The following is a 14,053-nucleotide window of genomic DNA, read 5'->3' on the forward strand; positions in this document are numbered from 1 at the left end:
AGCAGCTCGGGAACGGCTACGATTAATGAACAGATAAACACAAATATGACTGTCTGCCTGTTAAGAAAGAACAGTCACGAGCTCATTAGGGCAGGAAGAACCCATGATACTGTTGCTACAACAGCCCTGCTTTAAGTAGACAACCATAGCACCTTAGCTCCTCTCTTAAATGAGAAGCTGAGGGAAGCCATCAAAAGGGAAGAAAGTAAAAACATGACTTTCACTGTTCGGGCTGCTCCAAAGGCTCCTCCGGCAGCAAAGGCTAAATAAAGGTGCCCTGAATTCAGAATTTGCTGTCCAGAGCAAGTCTTACTACATTATGCAGTAATACAGCTCCAGCTTCAGCCAGGCGAGAGCTGGGGAGGTGGCAGGTCACTCCCCAGCCCCTCCGTGCAAAAGGAGAACGTCTACAGCTTTCCCACCAAAAGCAGAAGGCATGAGCTTGGCATTCTTCGACTGCAAAGCACTCCCACAGACACCACGGGAAACAACTACGCAGAGACAAGTTTCAAAAGGACAACAAAAGACAATTTTACTGGCACCTCCCCGAGAACCTAATAAATTAAAGTAAAAAGCCTGAACATCTCAGTTTCTATTTATTTGTGGTAACAAATCAGGCACCAGTGATGGTAGGAGACTCACCCTGTAGGTTAAGCTCTGCTCTGTTCTTTTTTTGTAGCCTGTCCAAAGCAACCCAGGACCGCACTCCTACTCTAAACACCAGCAGCTCCCCACCGAGCGGGGGTGATGCTCTAGGAGTGCAGAATCAGCGAAAGGGCTCCCCTGTCATTTCCCTCCCTGTCCCTCCTCTCTGCTGACAGTATCACAGGGGGAGACGGTGTCTCTAGAGAAATGGGGACAGTGCCAGCACCAGTACATTTTTATTTAACCCAGTAACAGACATACAAAGCTACTCTGCCTTGGCACGTAACTTTTTTTATACATGAAGGCAACAGCAATTAGCCTGACTAATGCTTTGTGTAAATCCTCCAAACCCTGTTTATTCCTTACTTCAATAAATGAACCATTGATCCATTGAGAAGCTGCTTCGTTCCGGACATCTTTATCTCCTCCTGGCCATTTTTTTGCCCTGTGAAAAATAAAAAGCTGAGATAGCTCTGCTTTGGTATCAGAACTAGCTTTTCTTTCAGCCTCTTCTTCTTGAGCAACACGGTGAGCTGTGAGGTGGTTGTCTCCTGGAAGAACTGGACATTCCATTTTGATTTTCTTCCATTCTCGTTCTGCAAGGAGAAGTGCAACAGCAGAATGACATCAGTTTGTCACCAAACTCCACACTCACCTCCTGCGGCTTCGTTCTTTAAAATTCCTCCAATCTCTTTGTGAAATGGCAGACTCTATATGCTGCTTAGTTTTTCCAAGGTTCAGCGAAACGAAGCTCTTTGTAGCTCACATTTATAACTCACCTGAACAAACACCTTTTAGGGAGAATTCGGGCAAGGCACGAACTGTGCTGCAGGGCTGTCAGCTTTTATCTGGTTTTTTTAGTGATTCAGAATAAGACAACAGAATCAAGCCTATTGTTTGACTAGTCATGTATTTATTTGCGGTTTTAACATGCAAAACCAGTATAACAATTATAGAAGTTAGAAAAAATATAGCACTGAAAGAAGTATTCATGCAGAATGAGGCTTCTACTTGAACTATCCTCCACAATCACCAGTTAGTTGATTTCTCCCAATATTTATAGTTCATCATTACAACTGCCAAAACTGGCAACCACCAGGATTGTTGTCTCAATTAAGGACAGTAAACAGATTGTCCCTTTTTTTTTTTAATGAAAAAATCTAAAATGTAATACTTCACAGTTTAACATGTTTATTCACTTAAACAAGCTAAAAAATAGTGGTGTGACATCTGCTTGAGAGACACTAGTACCTAACATTTTGGCTGTCTCCCCACCAATTTGATTATGATTAAGGGGGGGATGAAAGGAAGAGTAGAGGATTCTGTCAATTAAATGCATTGATGAACTACAAAAAATACTGTCTGACTTTTGGAAAAGTGTAAAAATACATCTCCAAAAGAATGTATTACTGCAAACCAAGAGGATGATGGGGAAAAGTGTTGCAAAATATCTCCGTCGGCTCTTTCAGGGAAAAATATTGTAAGCATAAGATCACAGACAATCTTTGCCAGTTTATTCATCTCATGGATTCATTTCCCAAAGTGCAGGCATAATCCACTACAAAATCTTTTAAGAAGCGGTTCCAACATCACATTTCTGCTGTCTTATTGATGTGCCATATTGTTATTTTCTTAGTCATAAGCACCACTAATTATTACGCTACTGTAAGTAAAACTTGAAATGCGATCAAGATCTGTAGTATCCTGTTTGTTGGCACTCTAACTTGCCTCGTCTGCATTTCAAGTACAGTCCTTTACTGAGAATTGTCCTGAATCCATTTGACCTTCACCAGCTGGCTCAGTTGTGCCTTACAGGCACAATCCCATATCAGAGCAAAATGAATCATCGCTCCGCCGGTAGCTGCTAGCAACATTTTCCTCCCTGAAAGGGCAGCATTCAAAACTTGGCCCTAAGTCAGCAGATAAGCCTCTTCCATGGTAGCAATTTTCATGGAAATGGGATGAGCGGTTTTGCAAGGCTTTCACTGTGCCTTCGTTTCATAGGGTTGTTTAAAAAAACATTTGTTTTCAAACACTACTTGTTAGGTCAACTACTCTAGATGACACCTAAACAGATGAGTTTGCTCATGTTGCGTATGTTCGCAGTTATGTGTCACAACGTAATCATAGAATGGTTTGGGTTGGAAGGAACCTTAAAGATCATCTAGTTCCAACCCCTCTGCCATGGGCAGGGACACCCCCGACCAGACCAGGCTCTCACAGTCTATGTGTCGTCCCTGCTGCCACTGGTCTGATGCATGGAAGGAGCTATGACAGATACTGAATCACATGATGTCTATATGATACGCAACAGTGAACTTTAAATAAAGCGTTCTTCAAGAAAAGTTTAAATATATCTCTAGGGTCCATTAGGGAAATGCTTAACATGCCTCCTAAGCTTCCAGTAAAATATATTTATGGACTCTAGGAAATAGAGTTAAAGCCCTTTCATCAGTGGCACTAGTAAAACTACTATATCGAGGCTTCTGTCCTGAGATGCTCTACTTGCTGGTTCTGCTTTTGTAGGATCAAAGGGGAAAATGAAAACTGCTGAGGAAAGATTTACTGAGCAAAATCACTGCTGGAAGACTGTTGTGCCTTCCTAGCCAGAGACTCTTCCAGATGGGACATCCGCTCCCACCCACAGCGTGAGGACTCGGTATAGGCATCTCCTCCACAACCTCTGCTGGAAAGAAATTCCCCCCACAAGCAGAGGGAAACAATGATACTGACATCTACCCTTTCCCCAGAGGTGAATATCCTTGAAAAAATCTGCCCTGTTAAGCCAGGGCTGCTGTGTGAACAGCTTGATCAGCAATCTTTCTTTGAAACAGGTGTATAAAATTATTACTTTTATAATAAAGTCAATCTGTCTGAAGTTGATGGGAGCTACACGGAACAAGTTTGCAGAAAGACATCTGTTCTACTGGTATCAGGTAAGTTCTCTCTATTGTCTTTTAAGTATTCATAGGCTACGCTTAGTTTTAATATGAACTTAGGGGCTAGAACTGCCTAGAATAATCCAGGTATTCTAAAACTGTTGAGTATCACTGCTCACGTTTGAACATCATGCTGTTTAGATTGCTTTAATGTCCTTTCAAGTGTATATATAATTCAGTGTGACACGTCCAACATTAATAAGAGCACAAAAATAGTAAAAATACATTTATTATTAAAATAGACACTAAGCAGCTCATACAAAGATAGATGGTCCAAAAACCAAGAGGCATTCAATCTGAGATACAATTGAGGGCAAAATAAGTCACACGTTTGCAAGACTGAAATCAGTCTCTACTTTAAAATACCAGGCATGGACAATGTTGTGCTCCAGAAAGCAGAAATAACTTCAGGTCAGTTTCTGATTTTCCCTTGGAGTAAATCAGTTGTAATTTCAGTGAACTCAGGGGAATCATAAATTAGTACGCTCAGAAACAGACCTCACTGCTAGTATCGTTGTGTTTGTGCCTTCTAGAAAACCAAGGATGAATAATTTGATGAGAAGTGGGAGCTTTTAGCTTAAAAATACTATTGAGATAGTCCCATTAAAAATTATTGCACTGATAAGGGAAAAAGTGTATTTGCTGCAATATTTGCCATGTATTTCTATGTACACTGAACAAAAGTCTATCCAGTTTATCTAAGCAAAAGGAAATTTTCTTGTTACATGAGAATATCTTTCATGTGAATGAAAAGGCCTAACCTAAAGACAGCCAACAAACTGCAAACTATGATGCTTGTGGGCAATATAGACTGATAAGCCACAAATCAGGGAAGCTGCTTCAATCACACAAATATGCACTTCAGATTTTGTCTATGAGTCATAATTATGGGAAATGTAATCCTCCTATTCTAGGATTTTCATGTTCACAAATTTGACAGTAAGAACACCTCGCTTCTTCAGGTAACTGATTCAGAAAGCAAGTTACAAGACAACCCGCACGAAGCGGATAACGACACATCATCCTCAGGACACGCATCACCCCGAGAGCCTACGTGCAGACATTAAGAAGGCAATCCTTCCAGTATTTTATGGAATAAGAAAATTGCTCATGCAAAGTAACGGGAGAGGTCTGCAGCTTCTGTGACATGTGGTGTGGCACTGGCGAAGTGAAAGGCATGTCACATCCAAGGAGACAGCTTGTGATACGCTTTTCTCTCCACTGAAAGTCGGGCCATGTGTCAGATAATGCTTCGCCATAAACGCAACATGTTGCTAAGCGTTTGGTCATGTGTTTTGGATTAGCAGACTATAGGTCATATGAATGCGAAACTCTTAGGATTTTGTGTCCGTAACAGTCATAATTAGAAAATGAGAAAAATTTGCACTTATATGTCTATGCTTCTTTTTCATATCCTTCTTGGAAGACTTGTACTCTGAATTTCTAGAGGAGGTGTTTTGCATTGCATAAAGTGAATGAGGAGTACGACAGATAAGAAGTGGACCCTTAGAGACTCATAATGTATATGGTCATAGTTACTGTATGGTTTAAAAATTAACTGTATTGATCTAAGTTCCTTAAGTGGTGATAATGGGACCGTGTCAATTTAAAATAAATATATTTTCCATTATAATACTTGCTATGATTTGTATCCCTTTGTCTTCAAAATCATTGTAAGAAATATTAGTCAGGCATTTCTGGAACAAGTCAGTAAATATCTCAATTGCAACTAAACCTAACATTCAGCCCTGAAATTGGTATCAAAGATAAAGCTAGTTTGCTAATAGAATTTCAGAATTATTATAACTTTTCTAGAAGTCAACCTGCCTAACTCCCTTGCCACATTCGGCACCAATGGCTCTATGCTTTTTTTGGTATCAAAGTGAATCTGAACTAGAGAAAGACTGACCACATTTGTAGAGCGATCAAAAATGAACCTTTACAACCGCAAAGCTCAGTTATATGCCAAAGCCAAAGCAGAACAGGATAAAGCCAGGATTCTACAGCTCCCTGCAGCTGCTATGACATACCGACTTCTTCAAGTGGCTTGTGGTTATCAAAGGGATCACAAATGTTATCTACAGTGCATACTCTGAAAGGTACTTTGCGAGAACTGAAAGATGTCATGGAGCCAAGATTTTCCCAATTATTACTACACAGGAAAAAACAAAAAGGTTTCTTATTACGTACAGATTCTCACATTAGTTTGATGATTAAAATGATTGTATAACTGGAAAGCAATTTTTTTACAACATCCCCCTAACAGGTAGTGCAAGCTGATACCACAGCCAGCAGGAAGAGTATAATTAAAATACGATTTTGACTTTATATTAATAATAAGAGCAATACACTAATTAAAACCAACATCGACTGAACTTTCTATTTACACTAGTTCAGACAGCACAGGAGGCAAAGAACTGTGTTTCAGAGGCATATGTGAATGTTAGAGCTTCTGTCATCCAGGTGCCATTTCTGACAGAACACATGTGTGCCGAACAGTTGGCAAAAGAATGAAAAAGATTACTGCAGATATATGGGCACACAGAATCTGGGATGACATAAAATTAAGTCCATATAGGAGGTGACAGACTGCTTCTAAAAAGGTTTTTTTTTTCCTACAATTTCTTCCATCTTCATGCGTGCGCGCGTGCACACATGCACAAGAAAGATTAAAAGGGAGAGAAAGGATGAGGGTTTTTTTTGATATATTTTAAATACAAATCAAGAAAAGATTTTTTTTTTTTTATTTGGTATTTCTGTTTTCTTTTGGGAAAGGAAAAGGAACCTAATTTGGCTATTAGGAAGCTTTGATTCCTAAATTTAGTCAAGGCAGATTCTCCTCCTGTGAAGTCAGCATCAATACCCATGATAATAATAGCACCTGTCTTTTGACATCAAAGTTCTCTGCCTGAGAAAAAAATAATGTAAACAATAAACTTCATGTACTGTACTGCTGCTCCTGGCTTTGGTGTTAACCAAACCCACTTGCTGGCCATGAGTGTTCTCTTATTTTGGAGATCTGGAATGTAAAAGTGACGGACATATTGCAAAACTTTCTTATGAATTTGGACTGCAAGAAATGGCATCGTTTACTGTCTCACAGTGAAGGGACTGTGTGTTCCTACGTAGTCTTGTTCAAGCTGAAGAAATCCTGATGATAGATTCATTGCATCTGCTAGTTTTCATCTGGATCCAGATCAAGGTCAACTTCATTGGAAATGTTAAGATAAAAGAAAGCATAGAAAGCCAACAAAAATACCAGTATGGCTGCAAGGACAAGGGCAACTTCCTGTAGAAATAAGAGAAAAAAAACAACAACACAAAGCCTGTTAGAAATAGTAGCATATTTTCAGATAAATCAGGAATAAATATTATTTCCATTCTATAATGCACATCAAAATAACATCAGACATATATAATTGCATAAGGCACTGACACTTTAATGATTTCTTCTTTGCGATTACCATTTCAGAATGTTATAAAACCCATCCACTTAATAAAGATTCTCATAAGTCTGATATACTGCCAGATACAGGATATTTGGCTTAAAGATCTTTGGTCTGACCTAGAAATAGGAGCTTTACATCCTTTTATTATGCTATTCCTTCCTTTTTAAAAGAAAAGACAGAATTCACAAACCACAGTTTTGAACACAAATTTAAGTTATGAATTTACACTGTGAATTTTGATGTTTTCTAGCAATATGTTACTGCTTTTTGCCAACAAATTTGTAATTTTTTAATGAAGCAAACACAGTATGGTGGAAGTCAATGAAAATTGCTACCTCTACCTCCCAACCTCCTGGCATGCATTACAATATAGAGCTACAAAATCCTTCAGAATTGGATGAAAGTTTTCTTCCTTCCCCTCTGCAATAAGGCAAAAAGCACAACAATTTGCACTTGCCTCTCTTCCCATAAAATATTGCAACTTGCTGCATCTTCCTTAATTAACATAAAAGAGTCTTCCAAAGTATACATGATTTATAGCAGCTTTCAGAAGCAGAAAAATGTTTTTGTACTACACGTCACACTCATTATGTGACTGCCTATCATCATGTTCTATCTTAAGGCTGGACTCTGTTAAGCTCCAACTTTAGATCTCAGATACAATAAATCATAGTATGATCACCCTCTTTATAACACTACTTCTTTCAAAGTCACAGTATTTCACATTTTTAAGTTTTTATTTTCCTGGAAGGCACAGCACACTTCCTATAGTGTTGACTCTCATTTTGCTAGACAATGAAAGAAGAAATATAAACTTGAGAAAAATCCTTATGTTCCTTCAGCTCACAGAAAGTGCCACTTCCACAGCTAAAAACACGCACTCCTTCATTCCTTATCATCATGATGTATTTTTAAAATCATGCTCAAAAGGAACAGGTTAGTTTGTAGCCCCCAAAACCCTTTTCCCTCTACAAAAAGAAGCAACAACCTCCCCTCCAAATCTCAGCTTCATATTAACCTACAAGCCATCCGCATCAGAAGAATCCAGCTGAATACTTAAAAGGAGAGAAAAAAACAGTTCAGCGACTTTATAACAACTAATCTGAATTGGTACAGAAGATGTCACGTCAAATCTACTCTGCCAGTGGGACTGAAAGGAGATGCCTACACCACATCTAGACAATCAGACATCCTTTACCACCCAAGGGGAGCATCTCACCCTCTTTGGTGTAAGATTCATCATGTCCTCTAAAGATGTCAGATGAATTCTTCCTAAAAATGCCTATTTCTCCCCTTAGACTAGAAGGGGAATGGAGATGATATCTCTGGTGTGGAGACCTGCAGTGTAGGATGAATTCCATCCAGTATCTCTAGATCGGTGGTGGCTTTGTGACCAACTTTGTGTGTCCACTGCCATGAAGGAGTTAAAACTGTGCTAGCTTCATTTTTTAAAGTCTAGCCCATAATCTGGCATTCTTCTATAGAACAGCATTTCATTTGCATTTACATGAATGCATTATATAGTTTATCAGAATGTTGGATCAATAATTCAACATATGCCATCTAATAAACTTTGAAATACTACTGCCTAGTTGGCATATGCTCTATAGGAGTCTTTGTTCTATAGAAACCTTCGCTTTACATTTTATATGGATGATTAATTGAGATGTACTTTAAATTTATTTTACCACATTAAAATTGCTCCTGTAAATTTGCTGAGGCTGTTTGCTACAGATTTCAACTACATTTTCCTCTTAGAATTATATCATCCTCTGAATCTCATCCTCCTGATTTCTTATGATTTGATTAAAAAAAAAAAAGAAAGTACATCTAATTCACTAATATATTAAAGGAAAGTGATTTTTGCTTTGTTGCAGTTGCAACACGTCAGTATCTCACAAAAGGGCATGGCAGCATCAGACAGGTTTCATTTATTTCCTTGTATCCACAGCTGTGCTCCCAGACCCATCTGGCCACACAGCTACTAATCTTAAGAGGATGTAATAAACAAGTGACATACAACTGCAAGCTCCATCTGCTCAGGAGAGTGGACAACAAAACCGTACAATGCAGGCACCGTTCACACTTGACACAGAGAGCAAATTCATTCCAGTATTAAAAAGTTTTCTTCCCTTGTTTGGATGCCACGCTTGCCACCCTTTCTGCTTTACAATAGGTTCACCTTTCTGTTCGTTCTCCCCAGTCTCCCCATGAAACGCTGTGGTAGCAGCAGCAAAATCTGGGGGGATGTTTGCATTAAAGATTTGTTTTCTAGGAAGCGGAACTGTGAAAATCCTGGGTTTTATTCTCAGGCTGCCCAGTAACTGCTTTGACAGGAGTAGTTCTTTAATTCCTCCGCCTAAGTTTTACAGCGAATAACACTGAGATAACAATACCGCTTTCCTTACACAGGCATTAGGAACTGGGTGGGTCAATATTTATTAATACCGGGAATGAAAAGGTTATTGAAATTCCAGGTTTGTGAATTATGCAAGAACCTTAATTTTGAGTTACTGAAGAAGGCAGAGTAACAAAAATCTAAAATAAACAGCCTAACGAGGGACACCTGGCCCTCAGCTAGGGATCTGTAGTCTCTTAAGAATTGTATCCAGTTTATGAACTTTTATAAACATAAATTTTGCAATGTAGATAGCAAATGAGATGCTACACCACTACACTGTGTTTGCAACAACAGTATATATTGTCATTTTAATTTGTTTTATACTTATCAGGCTTTGCTATTTGTATTTTAAGCCATGCATAGAAATGAAATGTTAAAATACTCCCCGCTCTGAATGTACAGCTCCCTTTCTCTTGCGCTTTATGGATCAGCCCCATCATCCCTCTGCGAAATCCATTTACTCAGAAGATTTCACCATGAATAATTAACCAATATAGAAAAAGTCCTATAGAAATAAACTTAAAATGATCACAGGGCTGCTTCTCCTTTTTGTTCTCTTTTATGACACGGTACAGAACACTAGGAAATAACATCCCTGCTCTCAAATCCCCAAGTACAGTCAAAGAAGCCTTTAAAAGGAACAGAATTTTCTATTATATTCTCTTATACTTAGAATAATGTCTGTAGAACCCTACTGATTTTACCTTGGTTAAGTTTTTCAAAAACTTTTCCATAAAGGAAACACACGCCATTACATCATAACGTACATTTAATTCTCCTATCATTTTTGTCAGTTTTAGGTCTCTCATGCAAAAATACTTGGATAATGTCCTCAGATTCACCCTAATAGAGCAAGTTGCAGAGTTGGGATCTAAACAAGATTAATCAGGAGATGAAAAAATAGGGCTGAGGAAAAAGTGTTGGTTATAATAACACAAATCTGGACACTGTGTATGACAGCATCATATCTTACACATACAGAGAAATATCACACTTTTGGGAAATTTTGGATTTTTAACGTATTTTTAATTGTCCTCCAAAGAGAACTGTACCTTTTTTTATCTGAAAGCAGCTTAAAACCAGGTGAAAGTGTACTACAAATTGCTGTCTTTGAAATGCTAAACTATCCCTAGCTATTTCTGAAAAGAGATGAAAAGAAAATCTTGCTGACCAAGGATACCTGTAGAAATAAAACAAACACACATGGACTTGACAACCAACCTTTTTATCCCGTATAATTTCTAACTGGAAGACTTTATCTCCATATTCACTGGCACCATTTTTTAGAGTTTCAACAAAATCATATTTAAAAATGGATGTATACTTCCTTAATGCAGCACATTCTACATCTAATACAACGTAACAAAAGTAATTATTAACTTTTATCAGTAATTTTTATGTTATAAATTTTTAATTGTAAAAATTTCAGATGGAACAAAGATCATAATTGTATCAAATAATGAGAACAAGGTACTATTACAGAGTCATCTAAGAGGTCTGGCTATGTGATCCCAAAGCAACAGGATTCATTTTAATGCAGATAAATGCAAGGTAATATATACAGGTATCAAATATGTAGTTAGTACTTACAAAGTGGAGGACTCTGCCTTGAAAAACTGTGATTCTAAAAAGGTCTTTGCATGTAAGGGGTAACCGCTCCCTCAGTGTGATCTCTGCATGTACAAAGGCAGAGGGATTTCCAGTAGGGTGATGACTGGTATTTATTTTATCACGGAGAAGAATGAGAGGTAGTTTGGTTACAGCATATAACTATATACACCATACACCTGTATTTAAGCAAGGCGCTTCACAGTGTGGGGTCCTTCTATCTTATTTATAAGAACCTCTCACGGTCCAGCTGCGGTTAGATAAGCTCAGTCTTGAAATAAGATGCCACTTCCCAGGAGCAAGAATGATTGAACATTCCAGTTACCTCTTGGGGAAAATATGGATTTCCATGGCTGGGAGGCTTTTCTGGTCAGATCTCTCAAAAAAAGTGCATTTTTATTTAGCTGTTGGGAAGAATACTTCAACTTGGGCTTGTGTGAAAAGGAGGTCCTGGCTGCCAGCCTTGGAGTGGGTGAACTCAGCCCTCTGGGCTGCTCCCCTCCTTCACGACCTTAGGAAGACTGGGATTACTTACACGGTCAGTGCTATATTCCGAACCCCTCAAGAACCAGATTGTTAAAAATAATGGCACCTCATGCTTCAGACTTTTCCGTATAGGATCAAAAGCAGTTTCCTTCTTTTTCAGGAAATTTTCCTCCAATTGTATTGATTTAATTTCTGGTATTTGAGGTTCAGTTGTTGCCAATTATCCTTTGAAGTGTTAAAGATTGGTCATAAATAGAGGACAAAGCCTGAGAAAGACGGACTACTGCTCCAAGATGGTACAGAAAATGCTCCTGCTTGGTGCCTCTTGTTCACATGCTCAAACCACCACAATTACTGTACTTATGTGGACAGGTCAGGCCAGGGTCAGATGGGAGCAATCTGATTTTGTTTTTCTCTTTGTATGGGTTTTTTCCCCTCCCATTTCAAGGTAGTTATCAAGGTCTGACTACTGGGATCACTGGGAATCCACACTCTGTTCACTGGTGGCACATTAAGCTGCCCCGCTCTTTATGTGAGTCACATAAACTGGTTTGAAGACCCCGTGTTTTGGCCATTATAAAGTGCTTGGACTTCCTAGAAAGTATTTGGCTGAAATTTTATGATCTGTAACACATAGAAGACCAGATCTAATGATCTAATAGTCCCTTGTGGCCTTAATTTCTGCAAAGCTATGAAACTATATTCCCAAATTATCTTGGCAAAGTAGTTCACTAACTTAGCAGATTACGAGCAGCATGAAATCAGAGAAAACCCTTTGCCAAAATACACTAGGAATGTCTTGTTATCTATTCAAACATAACTTGTTCCAGATGAGATAAACTCTTAATAGTGAGCTAGCCAGCTACACAATAGATTAAGGAGATATGCAAAAGAATGACAGACTGTAAAATCTCACTTTTTTAGGAAACATTTTTTCCTTAGCTCAATCAATGTACTACGTTGCTAATCTCTATGGAGTGGTATTCTGCAGTCAATTATGTCTTTGCAAGTGGGTGTAAAATACTACTGTTCAGACTTGTGTCTACCTTTCAACAAGAGAGAAATCTTCATCATCTAGCCCACGGACCACTGATTCATTCTTGCAGCCTGTGAAAAAAATCTTTTCCCAAGAACTCCCATTACTTTCAGCCTCGGCGTACCAAACCCCAGCTATCTGGGGCTGAGTTTCCACATTCCTCAAAACATTTTCTGCTTGCCGCCCTCCTGCCGGCACCTCTTCCTCTCCCACCGAGAGCAGCGTTAGCCCCGATGGTGCAGAACCCTTGCTGCTCCACCTGGCCAGGGCGAGCAGGTGGGCTTCCACCAGTGCGAGCCCCCCACGGGGGGACAACAAAACAACCACACAGAGAAGGTTCAGAGGCTCCCTTTTTGGTACTGCTACGAAGAATTTTGTCTTATCCAAACACCGTGAGACGTACAGCTTACTACTTTCTCTACGACTTGTTCCTCGAGAGAGGGGTCCTGCTTTTCCAAGAGATACCATGTATTTTGGCACTGTCTGCATTGGTGCCACATATAAAAACAGAGCCAGCACAATAGCTCTGCTACAATATTTAATTTTAAAACATGTTTAAAGAGCAAATATTACACACCAAATACTAGCATGGTCACCCTGCTTGAATTAACTTTTGATAGTTATTAGTGCTTAGCTGCTTCTCTGACATTATCAACGTGGATAAAATCTCTCATTGGGGAAATTAAAAAATACTAAATGCCAGTGACTGAAAGAAACTTTGTTACTTTAAACCTTGCATTAAAATGACAAGGCAATCAAAGTTTGACAAGACAAGCTAATTAGTATGCCAGCAATGAAATGTGAAGGATCTCCGGGGGATTGGTTCGGAAAAGTTTTATGTCATTTATAGGGCCTTTTTTTTAAGGGAATGTTGTCAGCTCTCATGGTGAAATACACAACAGTTGAATTTCATTACCTTCATAGAAATTAAGGACTAAAATCCTTCACTATTTTCCAGTCCTCTTTTGCTTTTCCCCCTAAATACTACCTCAAGGTTACAGCCAGGAATATAAGCTCTTCGGGACACTAGTGCAAAACAGCTCTAGAGGCAGGTATTTCACAGAATTATAAAAATATTCCTCTTTCCCAGAGAGCTTGTACTTTTACATGTATGATAAGGATATCCTTCTCCTACAATATTTTTATTAACTGCAACTTAGTTTTTTATAAGGAAATGTTAATATATTTTGAAATGCTTTATACTGCATCATGTACTGAAACCTGGATAAACAAATAAAATGTATGGTAACTACATATATGTATGTGTTTTCTCAAAGACTTACAAGAACTTTGGACCTTTCTATTTAAAGTGCTGCCTACTTATTTCATTGCACTGTAGTTACACCGCTTTTTTTCCCTCAACAGGGATTGAAGTTAATCAACTGTCACAGCACAGAACCGGGGCCTACATCATATTAAAAAGCCTAAAATCCCAGGCTTTGGAAGGTGAACCATGTCGCTCATCACCTTCAGAAAACTTTGTTAATAA

The 14,053-nt window shown here is 38.7% G+C and overlaps 1 protein-coding gene across 2 annotated transcripts in view; it reads right to left on the bottom strand.

Annotated features, from left to right (window-relative positions):
- Window positions 1-1,405: 1,405 nt before the first annotated feature.
- The window catches only part of TRIQK (triple QxxK/R motif containing), a 63,541-nt gene continuing 50,893 nt past the window's right edge, over window positions 1,406-14,053 (bottom strand). For both annotated transcript variants that reach the window (XM_063327188.1, XM_063327189.1), the window contains one exon: window positions 1,406-6,873. In XM_063327188.1, coding sequence (XP_063183258.1) covers window positions 6,760-6,873 — 114 coding nt within the window. In that variant the 3' untranslated portion in view covers window positions 1,406-6,759. The remainder of the gene's footprint in view (window positions 6,874-14,053) is intronic.

The sequence above is a fragment of the Chroicocephalus ridibundus genome, chromosome 2 (genome assembly GCF_963924245.1).
Source record: "Chroicocephalus ridibundus chromosome 2, bChrRid1.1, whole genome shotgun sequence".
NCBI lineage: Eukaryota > Metazoa > Chordata > Aves > Charadriiformes > Laridae > Chroicocephalus > Chroicocephalus ridibundus.